This window comes from Mastigoproctus giganteus, chromosome 5 (assembly GCF_048544385.1).
Source record: "Mastigoproctus giganteus isolate SK-2022 chromosome 5, ASM4854438v1, whole genome shotgun sequence".
Lineage (NCBI taxonomy): Eukaryota > Metazoa > Arthropoda > Arachnida > Uropygi > Thelyphonidae > Mastigoproctus > Mastigoproctus giganteus.
The window spans coordinates 223,733,124-223,750,049 of record NC_143579.1 but is presented as its reverse complement, the minus strand read 5'-3'; the positions used below and the strand labels follow the sequence as shown (position 1 = coordinate 223,750,049).

The 16,926-nt window shown below is 39.8% G+C and overlaps 1 protein-coding gene across 1 annotated transcript in view; it reads left to right on the top strand.

Annotated features, from left to right (window-relative positions):
- The first annotated feature begins 7,129 nt into the window (after positions 1-7,129).
- The window catches only part of LOC150086157 (WSCD family member AAEL009094-like), a 45,273-nt gene continuing 35,476 nt past the window's right edge, over positions 7,130-16,926 (top strand). The window contains exon 1 of the mRNA XM_090373749.1: positions 7,130-7,682. Coding sequence (XP_090229875.1) covers positions 7,289-7,682 — 394 coding nt within the window. The 5' untranslated portion in view covers positions 7,130-7,288. The remainder of the gene's footprint in view (positions 7,683-16,926) is intronic.

Below are 16,926 nucleotides of genomic sequence, written 5' to 3'. Positions count from 1 at the left end.
GTTTAACAATATCAATATGTTTAAATTAATAAATAAATAAATCTACGAGCATCTTCGTATGTTGCCCACATTTGAGTTTACACTTGTCTCTAAATCCAAGCTTTTCACTGTCTCAAACTAGAACACATCCGCCCTCCTCAGACAGCAAGACAAAAAAAGCCATATTGCAGTTACCATCTGTAAATTCTTTACAGAAGAACTTCAAGAAGGATGAGATACAGTGTAGCATTATGTAATAAACGTCGACAGCAAAACGTAAACAAAAAGCACACTAAACTATTATATTTAGGTCACCCGAATAATTAAATTCATCTGCCGTGCTCTGTGTGTGTTATGTCTGTTAATTGCGTGTGTTCTATGGTCGATTTGTCTGCTTTGCTGGACGAAACACCACAGTTTCTTGGGGAGAAATGCTATCCACGCCTGAGACCGACTAACAAAAAGCGACTATCAAGTAAACATAATTGACTTATTAAAACTCACTTATATTTTAATTAACAATTCATTTAAATTACTCGCACGTTTTTTTTTTTTTCTTTTCGCCGCAACTTACAATCAACTTTTTTAAGAAAATCCATGTTTTTGGCGCACCATTCTCGGCATACACGCTTAACAATAGTAACAACTTTTAATTTTATCTGAACATGTGGCAGCTTCTGCAGCTGAAATACCATTTTCAACGACCTGTGGTAATTTGTCTTCACTATCATCAGCAAGACCTGTGTTTCAATATAGAACCTCATCAACGATTTCAGCATCTGTTAATATACGGCTTACAGTCGTCATCCGCAGCACAAAAGACCCTCAAAGTATCATCACCAGATGTCGGGGCGGAAGACTTCATGCCACAACTCCTCTATACCTGCATCATAAAAAGTTATTAACCACGTTAGCATAAATGCGTAAAGCGCTTACCATCTTCACCGCGTCTGTCTATCTGTCCTCATGTAATATCTTAACTTCCAGTGGATGGATTTTTCACGAAATTTTATATTTGCTGTTTTGGAATGATTTGTTGAGCCATCCCAAATTATTAAAATAGGACCAATAGAAATCCGGCAATTATTATTTATTTTTTACATCATATCACATGGGTTATCCATATACCGTATACTGTAGCTGAAATACTGGATATGATTGTTGCTGCGCTGATTGGAGGAATGAATGGGCGATATGGAGGATGCGTTTTCGGTTCGTGCATAAAAGTTGTTGCGTTTTCTCCTTTTTTTTTTTTATAAATTGAATTATTACTGTTTGCCAAAGCGCCTGAATTATAACGCACTGCATGTATTGACTATCTTGTTTCATTCATAATCACTGCAAAACGAAAATTTTTTGTCAAACTTTTTTTTTTGTTTTACAGCCATTTCGTGACAAATTCTTTTAACTCCTCCTACTGCTTCGCAGTAATTGGATGATCTATTCCTTTCCGTAATTCTGTTTCCCTATTTAAACTAGTGGTGGTGGGGGGGTAACCCCTAAACCGTTAACTGGTAAACGAGTTTCCTCTCTTTGGCGCTGGTTTAAAATCAGGAAATGATTTTCCCCTAGTTTTTAACTGGGAAACAAAATTACGGGAAGGAATAGATTGTCTAATCAACGTGAGATGGGGGAAACCCCTGGTGCCGTTTGACACTAAACACACTCTACACTGTCTAATCAACGTGTAAGAAACAAACGTAAGCTGGATTCAATCAGAGGTTCATGTTCCTTTCAATTTGCAGGGCGTGCCGCACCGTCAGCACCCCTGCTCTGCGGGTAATAACTGGATGCCAGCCACTATACTTAGATTTTTTTTTTTTTTTTCTGTTTATACTCCGGCACGACAACCAAGTCAGTAGAGTTTACAATAAATCGTCAATACAAATATTTATCGTATTCAGTAGTCACGGGCTTGAACCCCGGTCCACTCAAGGAACGCGTGCTATACATCCACCCTGCTTTTCGCCTGGTCTCCATGTGACCTTTATCATCACCGGGCATGGATCCTGACCACTCGGCTACGTCAGGCCTCCTTATCCCTGCTAGAAAAATTCTTATACAAAGGGTACTTGGAAAGTTTTGCAATACAGCTTTGTTTATTTAATTTTTTCAAAGTAATTTTCTCTACATTCAATACACCTCTCCATCCTCCGAAACCAATCTTTAAACCAGTTCTGCCAAGTTTCACTAGGGAGTAAAGCACACTCGTTGTCCCAAGCCCGTAGAAGGTCCTCATCACTGGAAAGCCGCCTCCCTTTTAGCTTCATTTTCACATGCGGGAACAGTGCAAAGTCGCACGGTGCAAGGTCTGGCCTGTAGGGAGGGTGCTCGAGAAGTTTCAGTCCTGTCGTGGTCAAATATTCGGTGCAGGCTTTGGCGCGGTGAGCTGGAGCATTATCGTGATGGAGGTACCAGGTGTCCATTCTTGACTTTGGCCGCAGGTTCTTCATAGATCCAATGACTTTAGGCAGGCATTGTTCAGTATACCACTTAGCTGTGACTGTCTTCTGCGTGTCCAAAACGACACGTTCCACAATTCCACTCGATTTGAAAAATACAGCTATCATTTTCTTCTTTACAGATCGGGATTTTCTGACAATTACGGGTGTGTCGTCATCATCAAAGACCCAAACTTTGTTTTGAGCCTTGGTCGGAAGATCGTAATAGTACAGCCAAGTCTCGTCACCTGTCACGATGTTGTTCACATACCGAGATTGTCCCTTATCAAACTTTTTTAACATCTCCCGGCACGAAGTCACACGTCGTGTCATCTGCTCTCCAGTCAGTTGATGCGGCACGCAGAGAGAAAAAAGTTTCTTCACGTGCAAATGATCTTGCAGAATCGAACGAACTGCTGGTGCATTTAGGCCCAAAGTATCCTCTATCTGTTGGTAGGTCACTCGCCTGTTTTCGTCTAGCATTTTCCTCACAGCAGTAACGTTTTCCTCCGTAACTGACGTTCGTGGCCTTCCCTGCCTCTCAGAATCCTCCAGAGTGAAATTTCCCCTTTGGAATTCTCTATACCACCTGAATATCGTTGTACGATGTGGACAATCATCATCTAGTGCAAGAGTCGTTTCTTCTAAGCACTGGTCTATGGTTAAACCACGCAGGAAATTATACCGCAAAACTGTCCTTATCTCATTTCGTGACCACGATGCCATCGCAAGCACTTTACACTCTCACTACTAATGAATAACTGAGCCCATCGACTTGGCGCGGCGGCTACTATGCACGTATGAACATGTCTCAACATGCAGCAACAAGCAGCTTCCTGTGATTCATTGCTGCGTCATACTGCAAAACTTTCCTAGTACCCTTTGTATATCATTGACAATACACCATGAGCTACTCTTGCAGCCCGTCTGTATTAATATTTGCATTATAATGGCTAAATGATCCAAGGAACAGACCTTTTCTGCATCTGCCGGGAGGGGGGGGGAGAATAGAAGTTGTTAAAATAGGGCTTTTCTATCACTTAAGGAAGGAAATTCCAACCCAACTGCTTAATCTTGAACTTGACTTTACAAACGGCCCCAGGCAGGAAAGAAAACGGATAATCCAACATCTACAAGAGATATGGCAACATGACTGGGACACCACAACAAAGGGGGCCATCACGAAACGATTCCTTCTATCTATAAGTACAACTCACCCAGAACTTTCACCCTGCTTTTCGCCTGGTCTCCATGTGACCTTTATCATCACCGGGCATGGATCCTTCCAGCAAAAACTGACGGCCATGGGACTCGAGAAAGATCCACGTTGCCACTGCGGCGAAGAGGAGTCCTGGGAGCACATCGTGGACGAGTGCCCCAGCTACGACAACATTAGGCTTAAATTCCTCGCCACAATACAGAGGAACCCTCGCAATAAAGAATTCACTCTGATACTCGAGGAAGATACCTATAAGGCATTAACCACCTACGTTCAAGAAATATTTTCACTTAGGCGAACTAAGATTGCAGAACTCACAGCCCAAAAACTAACCCAGACCGGCGTGGGATAACTCTCCATATCCCCACAGAACAATACAGAGGAACCCTCGCAATAAAGAATTCACTCTGCTACTCGAGGAAGATACCTCGATAAGGCATTAACCACCTACGTTCAAGAAATATTTTCACTTAGGCGAACTAAGATTGCACAACTCACAGCCCAAGAACTAACCCAGACCGGCGTGGGATAACTCTCCATCCCCACAGAACAATACAGAGGAACCCTCGCAATAAAGAATTCACTCTGCTACTCGAGGAAGATACCTATAAGGCATTAACCACCTACGTTCAAGAAATATTTGCACTTAGGCGAACTAAGATTGCACAACTCACAGCCCAAGAACTAACCCAGACCGGCGTGGGATAACTCTCCATCCCCACAGAACAACACAGACAGGACCATGCTAACCCGAATAGGGTAGGATTTATTGCAGGCACCATCCAAGATTCGGGATCCTAGCACTCCTCGGAGTGCAGGATTTAAAAGTTATTGCAAACCCGAAATGGATTGGATATACTGCTGACACCGATCTAAGTGCAAGATTGCTGGCACTCACCACAGTGTGTGATCTACAAGTACTATCAAATGGCAATTACACAGGGACTCCTGTCCCCTGTGACAATTAAACCCTCACCCTTTCTCTTGCTTCGCCTAAACTAGGGTGGATTAATTCTCCCCTGTCAATCCACCCAAATCATTCCCCTTTCAATCCTCTCTTCTTGCTTTTTTTTTTTTTTTTTTTTTACTTGGCCTCCGTCAGGAAGATCAGGCAACTCTGGTGGAGGCCGCCAGAGTATAATGGGCAGCCTGGCTCACCTCCTAGTGGTGGTACCAGGCAACGTGCGGTTTCACTAGGGGCCCTACGGCCAAGCAGCCAGAGACAGAACAACAGAACAAAGCACTACTCTGTCACAAACCAGACATTACACTTTTTCTGGCTTTTACAGAGATTCTGTAATTCTTCACAAAGTACCATATTGCGCAGATGTGGAAAACCACCGGTGGCGCCTTCCACAAAACACTATGCCACTATGTCCAAGCAACGTGAAGCAGGGGGCAGTGACAGATGCGCTCATCATTTGTTGTAGCAACGATCCATGAGTAAGAGTGTTATTCTAAAGTTTAACCATAAAATTCTAATTTTAACTCTGCTAAACTTAGCGCTTCAGTTTAGTTTCGACTGTATAATACTAACAATACTGCATTAAAACCATATTTACTCTCTGAATTTATTTTTATTATACAAAGTGGATGGAAAAAAGAAATAATAATTGCCGGATTCCTACTTTTCCGATTTTAATGAAATTTGAAATGGCTTTTAGCAAGATTTGTCATCCAAAATGAAATTTAGAATGACGAATCTTTCTAAAAGAACTAAATATAAAATTTCATGATAACCTATTCAGTGGGAGTCCAGTTGTTACATGAGGACCGACAGACAGACGGGTGTGGTGAAGACAATAGGCGCTTATGCATATACAGGGTGATTCACTACCAGTGCGCCAAACTTGCAGGAGGTGTAGGGGACACAAAGACGAATCGGAATCACATAGCATTGCAGGGTCCGAAATGCCTTCGTCATGCGGTAGAGGACGTTGAACGGGAGGTCGCGTGAACAGCGATCCCGCTGGAAGTCAGCATTTGAGAACCGTTTCTGTTGAAGAAACCAAGAAGAAAAAGTCCTCCGGAGTGGATAATCCGCAGGCTCCAATGATTGGACGCGTTGCAGATGGTATGAACTCATTTGGTTTGTTGACAGTATCCTCCATACAGTGGATTGGGAAATACTCAATCGTTGGCCTATCGCTCGAGTACTCGTACTCGGATTGCCTTCTGCAAGACGTAGGACATTCTCCTCATTGTCTGGCGTCCTCGTCGTTCGCTCTCGATTCACGGTACCTCTCGTGAAACAACAAGTCTCACGTAACCTTCTGTGCACACGTGTGAAAATCGTATGATGAGGAGCACGCCTGTGCGGGAAACGTTCCTGGTACAAGCGCAGAGCAGTGCGCCCGTTACAATCCGCAGCTCCATACGCGAGGTGCATGTCGGCCAGTTCAACGTTTGAATACTCGTCCATCCTACTGCCTCGGGAACCGGTTCGCAAATGCTGACTTCCAGCGGGATCGCTGTTCACGCGATCTCCCGTTCAACGTCCTCTACCGCATGACGAAAGCATTTCGGACCCTGCAATGCTATGTGATTCCGATTCGTCTTTGTGCCCCCTACACCTCCTGCAAGTTTGTCGCACTGGTAGTGAATCACCCAGTATAACACGCCTAAAAATGATCCGTGCTTTATCTCTTTCACACCCAGGGGTGGATTTATGCACAGGCGCATGAGGCGATTATTTGGGATCACCCATCAAAGGGGAACCACAAAGAAATGATTCGGAGAGGCTTTGCACAAGTAGCCAAAGTTCGATTACAAGTGAGTTCATTTGAAAGTAACTTAATCGCAAAAGGAACAGAACAGTTCCACTACCCTACATTAATTTAAAAGGGATAAAGCATAGCCATATGAAATTAGGGATTGTCTCCCACTTCAGTAGTTCAATCTCAGTAACTTAATATTGTTTATAGCTGGAATTGACTATTATGACAGCAAAGCTTTATCGATTTTTACTTAATGGAGAATAACTGAATTTCATCCTCTTCCCAATCTAAGAAATTCATATTTTTGAAATACAACAATTATGCATTTTCGTATCGAAAATATTATCATGAAAGAGAAAGAGAGAGATAAAAAAAAACCTTTAAGAGATAAATCATGTAGCAATCAGAGTTCCAATTTTCCTGGACAGCCGATTTGAGTGATTTCTTTTAAGTACAATCAAGTTCCTCCTTTATTCAAGTAGATTTAAACTTTGTGCGGTATTAAAGGGGGGGGGGGCAGAAAAAGTGCGTGAATTTTTAACTTCTCGCCTGAAACTTTAATTTGTTCTCCAGGTAGTTAATTCTCTACTCGAAAGAAGGGTGGAGCTGTCTCTTTAACCAAACGACCGCATTTTTCTGTTTCTTTCCTCATCACTCGATGGAACACAGGGAGAGCCAGCTAACGATCGTGTGTAGCAAATTGGCAAGTTGCCGAGACCGACATTAGCTCTGGCAGGCATCATGCGGCACTATCGCTGATACCGACTGTTGGCAGAGAGCGAGCTGTGGCCATTGCCATGACAACACCGTCTCCTTCTCGGCTACCGTGTTGTATCCGAAAATGCAGAGGTCAACTTTGGACATGGGTCGCTACGTGCACAGTGATCCAGATTTAACTTCATGAGCTGCGAACTGCTTCCATCCGCAGTGGGATGGCTGCCCAACGCCGTCAGCCGCGAACGCTAACCCGTAACTTCCGCCGATTCTTATATTGTGTGATCGGGACTGTTCTATTCTCCTATGGCATTCTCTTCACGATCATAGTTTCGCGCTACTTCGATGATACAGACGGAAACAGCAAGAAGAAGGAAGTATCATCGGGTTTTCAACCATCCCAGCAAACGTTTCTGGACTTTGTGGAAGGCGATCGACGTGCCGCAGTGGCCCGCCTTGTAGCCATGGGCGCTGTGCCGATATATCCGCGCAGAACTATACGTGTTTGCACAAGGCCAAGGTACCGCGTTCCTCCCGGACCCGTAGTTGCTCTGGCTTCGTTCCCAGGTTCAGGAAACACTTGGCTGAGGTTCCTCATACAACAAGTAACAGGTATGTGTGTCTGTCTGCCTACCTAATGTAGATCGCTCTCTTAAGCCATCTTTTCACCTTCTGTTATTTGTATTTAGGTTTCTTAATATCGATATGCAATTCTATAATTTGTTGTAACAGTGCATTACTATCTTTATTACATAATTGATTTACCTTTGTTCGTGGTTATACGTCGTCAGTAATCCCTAGTGATCCAAAAAGAAAATCACGTAATCGTGTATTGATTTCTTACTGGCACATAACCTCCAGTACTTATTCGCAGAGAGGAGAGAGAGAAAGAGGCAGAGAGAGAGAGGAATATGTATGTGGGTGTCAAGGGGAATTCTAGAAGAAACCTGAAAGAGCTATTCTGATGTTGGCAGATGTTGCAACTCTCCTACACACACACACACTAGTTTTCTAAGGTAAGTTCGAAACCTGTACATTCTAATCCATACTGCAAGCAGCAGATCTCTTGGGTGAACTTAACAATCCTGGTAAGCACTAACTTCGTAATAGAAAACAAAGAAGCGCATCGTGTTCAAGAAATTTCCCTCCTTATTTTGCACTTTAGAGCTCGAAAAAAAAAAAAGGATTTCGTTTTTAAAAGAGTAATTTGAAGAGAAATCTCCTTCAAGGATTTATAAGGTGCACTGTAATCATGCGGTCGCAATTTTACAGATTTTGTAAGCGTTTCAAGAGATTTTTCATTCTCTTCTTAAAGTACACGTTGTTATAGAAATGGTTATGGAAAGAACAGAAAAGACGACGTTATTCTTTCTATGAATGGAACATATTTATATATTTATTGTATTAGGCGGTCCCTGCCAAAGTTTTGCAATACAGCTGTCTAATATACAGATAATTTACATAACTCTAAAATACTCCCTTCCATTTTTTGCTTACAAGGTGGGAAAGAGCCTCTAAGATGATACAAAAACATACATATTAAAGCGATACAAAAACAGATACATTAATGAGACATAAAAATAAATACTTATAGAAAACAGTCCAAAATCCAGATTAAAGTTTCTATGAATGGGACAGTAGATGTATTGCTAAATTACCTTAAAGCAGCTTTTCCCAAACTTGAATTTCATATACTCCTAACTTAAATGGTATCTTCTACGCACCCCCTCCCGTTTATGGATATTATACATATGACGTTTTATACAAGTAAAAATAATTTCATAAAATTTAATTTATAATGGACATAATGGCTGAGATTTGATATCTCCGATCATAGCTTCATACCGACGTGAAACTATAAATTCTGAACCTACCCCCCTAGACTGCCGAATGGTTTCCACGTGATCTATAACAACCAGGCCAAAGCAGCTGTCGGGCTCCCCTGACTCATTGTACCCAGCCACGGTGGAAGACTTGACAGTATGGTAGATTCGCCTCTGGTTTAATATCACTGTCTCACAAAGGTACTAGTGCACATTCGACACCTATCGTGAATCTGTGAGGCTCCACGCGAGCTTGTATTAGGGCGAATGATGTAAATCTTTTAATAGGCAAAGGAAACAAAAAATGTTTACTTTACATCTGTAATAATACAAAACAAACAAGTTAGTTAATGTATGCAGTGCCTTACATTTTTTAAATTTCTTTTTTTTTCTCTAAATTATTCTTTTTCTGTGATTAACAGAAGTGACAAGTAAATATAGTTATTTCCCCATAAATTAATTACTAAGATTATAACTTTATAGAACACTTAATAAAATTGTAGTTTTACATTCTCCCTTCAGTTTAATTTCAACTGTATTATTTATTACCCTCCTCCCATATACTTTTTAAGTCTTTTTTCTCTCTACATATACATATAGCTGAATGCTGATGGGATTCTTCCACTTGCTCAGATTAAGAACCTGAGGGGGCATAGATTCAAACTGAGGAAAGACAGTTGTAGAATAGATGTGCGGAAATTTACTTTTAGCCAGCGGGTAGTTGATTGGTGGAACAGACTTCCATCTTCTTTTATTGTGGAAGTTGATAACCTAAATAAATTTAAGGCTGGGTTGGACAGGCATTTGAAACGAATGGAGGGATGAAATGGGAGGGTTTCTTTTTTTTTTTGGCTGATGCTGCATAAACTTGGTTTCTTGAATCGTATGCCTATGCTAATCTCTTCACAAGCGACAACTGATGAGTCTTACATAACAATAAACGCCAAGTGTGCACGGACTGTCTAAAGATAACATTACTGCATTAAAACTACATTTAATCTGAATGTTTTTGTTTTTTTTTCCATGCAGATTGTATGGGATTGTACCGGATTTCGATTTGTCCGATTTTAATACAACTGGGAGTGGCTCGACAAATCTTTTTAAAAGAACTAAATATAAAATTTAATGAAAATCCATCCACTGGTAGTAGAGTCGTTACGTGCGGACGGACGGACATGGCGAAGACAACGGGCGCTTATGCATATATATATATATATATATATATATATGCGAATGCCCCTAAAAAATATAAGTAATAATTTATTATTATTATTATTATTATTATTAGTCTGTTTTATTCTACAGTTTGCCTCATAAAGGGGATCTCCCAACAGTTTTGGAAACGCTATCTTAAAACATATATAAATAATAACGTTTTGTCTGTTATTACTATAACTAATATAATAACATCCAGCAGATACTAGAGTGAAGGCTACAGATATGCAGAATACCCAGGATGGTTCTATTAAATTAGAAGGAAGGAAGGACTGTAATTTTAATTTCCTGAGAGCTGTCTATCTGTAACTGAGGTCCTTTATAAAGCAGTGGTCGCGCCCTCAAGTGGTGATGTGAGAAGTTAAAATTGGAAGCAAAAAAGAAAAAAAAAAAAGGGAACATAATAAAAACCTGTGCTAGTACAGACTTATTTACATCTTAATTTTAAGGAACCGAATGTTAAAAATAATCGGCAATCTACATTACCTTAACCATGCAAAATTAATACTACACACCATTATTATGAATTCATTTAGGTACGCAGACAAGAGCTGACATTTCATAATAAACAGGAAATTGTGAATACGTCTTGGAGTAGAGAGGGCTGGAAAAGAACAGAGAGAGTAAATCGGAGTCGCTGTAAAAGTAATTTGAATTTTAACCAGTGGCGGATGCAGCAGGGGTATCACTGCCCCTCTCCCCTCCGTAGCCTGAGTAAATGGGAACAAATGCTCTGTTTCGCTTATTTATTTATTTATTTATTATTCTTTAATAAATATGCAAGGAACTTGCCTTACACGATGAAATTATAGGTAATACATGTTCTACAGATTTCCTCCTGGACAGGTTGCACTTGTTTGTTTGTTTTGTTTTTTGGAGCATTATCAACTAAGGCCATATTGCTCCGGGGATATGCGGTGGTTATTCCCTGACCTTTCCGCATCCTCCGTATTTGGTGGTCACGGGCTCGAACCCCGGTCTAATCAAGAAGCGTGTGCTACGCACTGCTGCTCCTGCCCACCTGGCTACGGAGGCGCCCCCTGGACAGGTTGCAAGTCAGCGGGTAATTTCATTACAATATCAAATATCTAGCAGTTAAACAACTCCATTTTATACGCTAATATTGCTATTAACAGACAGCGTGTTCATAGGTCAGGATGACATAAAATGAGTGCTATAGGCTTCATTAACAAAAGATAAATACAGTCGAACTTGGTTATTTCCGAGCACGGAAATAACGAGATCACGGCTGCAACGAGCAAAAATCCATAATGATTATAATTTACGCGTATTCCAATGCAATCGCGAACTGTTATAACGAGCGTATAACACGGATATACCGTTTTGGTAACTATGCAGGGGCTCACATCTAGTGAGTATGGGCTTGGCACACCCAGGATCCTGAGCTGGATATTATCATTCTTCTCTTTCTTGGTGGTTCCCTTCTACTTCTGAATCTTGTTTTCTCTCTCAGGGAGCAGCAAAAGCCTCAGGCTTCCTTGCACCATATGGATAATAATAATAATAATAATAATAATAATAATAACCGACAAGCTGTACTGGGACCGCGCCATAATAACGGATAGGACAATCCCGCACATCAGACCGGACATAACCCTTGTGGACAAGAAGGAAAAGGCTACCTATCTGATTTACATAGCAGTACTCAACACTGGCAACCTGAAGAAAACCCATGGGGAAAAAAATCAGGGAGTACACCAACCTAAAACAAGAGATCAAAGAGATGTGGCATATACAACAAGTTACGACCATCCCGATCATCGTGTCAACCACAGGTATGGTGCCAAAGACCCTACATAACAGCCTAGCAGCTATAGGTCTCCCAGCGAATATCTACAAGGAACTCCAGAAAGTCGCAATCCTGTAGGATAGTCAGAGAGTTCATGGACCAACAGTAACACCAGACACAACAACCAGCCCACCCTGTGTACTTAATAGCAATACCCGTCACGAGGTGGAACCCCCAATCAGGGAGAAAAAAAATAATAATAATAAACATTCTTAATTGCTCTAGTAGTCGAAAAAACCCAATCTTGGTATAGACAAAACTGAAAGGGGCGACTTAGCTTTTATGACCACCCGCATTGGATTAGATAATACATAGGGATAATATATAATATTTCTGCAAACTGCGTGTGTTCTATGGTATATTTACTATTTACTGGATGAAAATCCGAATTTCCCGGAGAAAAAACGATGCTACCCACGCCTGAGGAGCCGGTTTATGATCTTACCTTGTCCTTTAGTGCATTAGCGTATTTGCATTAGCGTTCTTGTAATTTCTATGGTTGCATTATGCTTACAGATTGTCTTGTATTCACTGAACGATAAATTTATTTCGGGACCTGAAGAATTTTGGAGATAATTGTTTGTATGCAGCTCACTTTACTGTCATTTTAAAGTAAAATCAGTTAGAAACGAACACTTCCTTCGGAAACATGTCTACTAACAAAAGAAAGTGTCTGGATTTGCGAAAAATTCGAAATTATTAGTGAGTTAGAACACGGTGCAAAAAACGTTTAAGTGTGTAAAACGTTTTCTTTGTTATCTTCAACGGTATCGACATTGTGGAAGAATAAACATGTTTACATATCGACACTGGAAAAGAACATAATCGAAAAAAAAAAAAAAATTTAGAAAGTGAGAGGTTACAAACGTCGAAGTTCAACAAAGACGATAAAGACGATGATTGTGATGATGATATGATGACAACTGAAAGTGAATCAAAATCAGTGCCGACAATGTCCCAAGCTCAAGGTGCAATGGATTTAGTCAATTTTTTTGAAGGAACTGAGGCAAATAATGAGACTTTTAACAAGTTGAGTGAAGAGACAGAGAGGGAGAACAACAGAAACCAATTCAGAACAGTGCCCATAAGTAGCTATAAGAAAGAGAGTGGAGAGACTTTGTAAAAGATAGGTCGATTGGTTTGTTGATTGTTGTAGGGTTTAGGTGCATCAGCAACTTAGGACATATTGCGCCGTATATAATATTTCTGCAGACTGCGTGTATTCTATGGTAGATTTACTATTTGCTGGATGAAAATCCGAATTTCCCGGATTAAAAACGATGCTACCCACGCTTGAGACCGACTAACTCAGCCAAGCAATGAAAAAGACCCATAGAAATTCCTCTCGTTATTGACGGGATTCGAACTTAGGTCTTTTCCACCCGGTGTGGAGAGGACAGCGATTATACCGACTGTGCTACCCATAAGAGATAAAAAAAAAGGGGTCATTAATTACTCTAACTGTCCTCTTTTGAATGGAGTCTAAGGTTATGGAGGCACTGCCCACATAACATCTCTAAGGACTGAGTTTTAGAAGGACTGAAATTAAGTTATCTTTGACTGACTGGAAAATTACACGGAGATCACCATTTAGTGCATATATTCGAGAAATAAATTGAAGCTGTTTGTGCAGGGCAAGGTTTCGTAAACTGGAAGGGTGGAATGGAATGTGATATCATTAGCAGAACTATGAATAGGATTTCCAGTCGATGGAAAATCTACAAATTTACAATTAATATGCAAGAGGAAAAGAGTGGGGAAAAAGAATTGAACCTTCGGGAACACCAGCATTAGTAAACATCAGCATAACGCTCCCATCCCTATGTTCAAATCTGTAATCATTGGAGCCATGCTGAATCATTGCCAAGTTGTATTCTGTTTTTCTGTATTTGTATTCAGCTCTGTATTTTTATGCTGTATTTGTATTTCTTTTTGCATTTGTACGCTGTATTTTGTAGCCTGTATTTGTATCTGTATTTTGTAGCCTGTATTTGTATCTGTATTTTGTAGCCTGTATTTGTATCTGTATTTTGTAACCTGTTTTTTATTTGTATGCCGTATTTTATTCTGTGTTTCCCAAGCCGCTACATGTGAACCTCTGGCGCTCGTCGCCGTGATGGGATATTGTGCTGTAACTCTGTACTTTACAATAAATATTTATTTATTTATTTATTTATTTATTTATATAGCGAAGATCAACAAAGGAACTTTTGAGTAATATTGTGGTGGAAGGATTTTCTATAACTTCTATCCGTACACAACAGTTCGTAGTCTATCCGAGATCCATTCAGAATATCCAATGTATTCGAAGAAAGCATTCTTCGCAGGCTGCAGAGGCTGGTGAGTTTGTATCGAAGGGTTCGTGGTTGACCATCGTCCCTGCTTTGAGTAGGACACAATACCAGAGATGTCTAGTTTGTCCATTTTATTCGACAATAATTTTGCAAGTGTTATTTTATTTCTCTTTCTAGAATTAGTCCAGTGGCTTCCAATATAATGCTTTATTAAGCCATCTTATATCCATATACAGAAAATTGCTAGGGGATAAGAAATCTCGTGATGTACTGCATGACTAGTTCTGTGTTATACAGTCGTTCCAGAATAAACATAAGCTCCATGTGGAAACTCACTTTATTGATAATGGCTCCATCAAGGAGATTGTTTAATCTGTTCTGTTCTTTCTTATTTATTTTACGATATTCAATTACTGTCAATCACACATATCTACATAGTTATATCACCCCACCCTAGAAAAATAGTCTGGATCCGATTCTGATTTTAACTAACAATGTCATTATTAGTATTAGTATCGGCAAAATTATGCTCGGAAACACGTTTCTGTAGAAAAAAAAATAATAATAAATAAATAAAAATAAGTAATATTAAATAAATCAAATATAAATTAAATAACCAACATCGCCTTCCCTCCTTTCATTTTACCCATTTCTTTCAAGTATTTATCCAGTCTCCCTTAAATTTAGATAAACTACCAACCTCCACAAGAGTGAGTAGGAGTTTATTTAAAGAGTAAATGACTCTTTGAGTAAAGGAAAATTTCGAGACATTCAGTCTGCAATTAATCCTTTCAATTTAAATTTACGTTCCCTTGTGTATGCCCCGTGACTAAGCGTAAAAATTTCTTCGGCATTTAGTTTACCCAAACCTTTCTTTGTCTTAACCACCTCGATCAGGTCATCTACAGATGTCTCGTTTTCGAACAATTTAGCTTACAATACCCAAGTCTCTTTTTAAGAATACTCTTTTGTGCTTAACTTCAACCAATCTTGTCGCTCTTCTCTGTGCCGTTTCCAACAGGTCCACATCTTTCCTCAAATGAGATCCCCAATCCTGTATGCAATATTCACGATGAGCCTAACAGCCTAGCTTTATACAGAGTACTTTAAAATTTAGCTGTAGATTATGCTCCTACATTTGTTCTGTGAATGTAGGAGCATAATCTACAGCTAAAAATGAGGAAAAGGCTTCTATATGCATAGGCCTCAAAAGTATTTATATCTAAGATATTAAACATTAATTATAAATTACAAAACGACAAAACATTTTAATACTCAATTTTATGTCATAAAATATGACTATGTAAAACGGGCTTTCAACAGCACGAAACATACGTATCACCACCAACATAAACAGTGTTTTACTTCGAGACATGAATCACATCAATTACTTAAATATGAGTGGGTAGCACAGTTGGTATAATCACCGTCCTCCCCACATCCGGGAAAAAAACGTGAGTTCGAATCCGTGCAATTTACAGACATAATCTATACGGCGCAATATAATCTAAGTCGCTGATGCGCCTAAAAATCCTACAATAACCAGCCTGGCATATGTTGTGAAAAAAATGTATCTTTACTTGCATGATGAATGTGTCTGCATAATCCGTCAAATTCACCTGCCGTGTTAGGGGCGTTGTCATACCTTTGTTCTCTACAAAGAAAAATGTCGCGAATTTGTGAGTTCAGATACTTTAAAGCATTTTTAGACAAAAGTTTGTCAGTATGACTCTGAGTCAGTTTGGAAGAAAGGTTTTGAAGGCAAAAACGTTTCCTTCAAAACTGAATAACCACTGATAACTGGTCACTGCCGGCAGAGGTTGTAGTCGAGTCCGAGATAAAGGCATAACTTTTAGTAAACAATGTTTCGTGGAGTTGAACTGAGCAAGAAAAACAAGAATGGGACAATTACAGACAATCATATGATTGTGATTTGTACGAGCATTATAAAAAAAAATATGTAAGAAAGCCACTAATGGAATGAGGAAGGCGAAAGCTGATGACGAGAAAGCACAAGCAAAGACAGCCAAGAACGTGAATAGGGAGCTCTTTTCATAGGTGAATACGAAAAAGAAGAAAGTAAATCCATTATATCCCTTAATTGGTTGCAGTGGAAGGTCCATAAAAAGCCTAGCAGAAATTGCAACTGAGTTAAACAGATGCTTCTCAGCGACATTTATAGTCGAAAGCAAGTTCGAATCTATGGGAAGCATTAAGGAACCAAATGCGATATAATGATCTCAGAGAAGCGTTTGTTAGAAAAGCTACTGAGGTTAAAGAAAGGCCAGGAAAGGATGAGTATATGTTCAGTTATAATTAAAAAGGCTGAACGTGAATGCATCAAACCGATGGGAATATTAACAAGAGCGAGAAAAGACTCCAGGAAGACTTCCTTGGACTGGAAAAGAACTAATGTCTCTCAAATCCACAAAGGCGATGCTAAAGAGGAGTTTGACTTCTGTGGCAGGAAAAATGATGGTGGTGTCTGTGCTTAAAGACACCATTCAGGACCATTTCAATAAGAATGGTATCTTGAACAGGTACCATTCCCTGTTTAATTACCATTATAGCCAATTAAACTAGGTAAGGACATTACGTGAACTATTAAGATTTAAATAAGACACTTTTCAACGTGAAGTATTTTAATTAAGTGACTGGTATGCAAGGACAGCTGGTACAATTACACTACAAACAATCCAAAAAAATAAATAAAA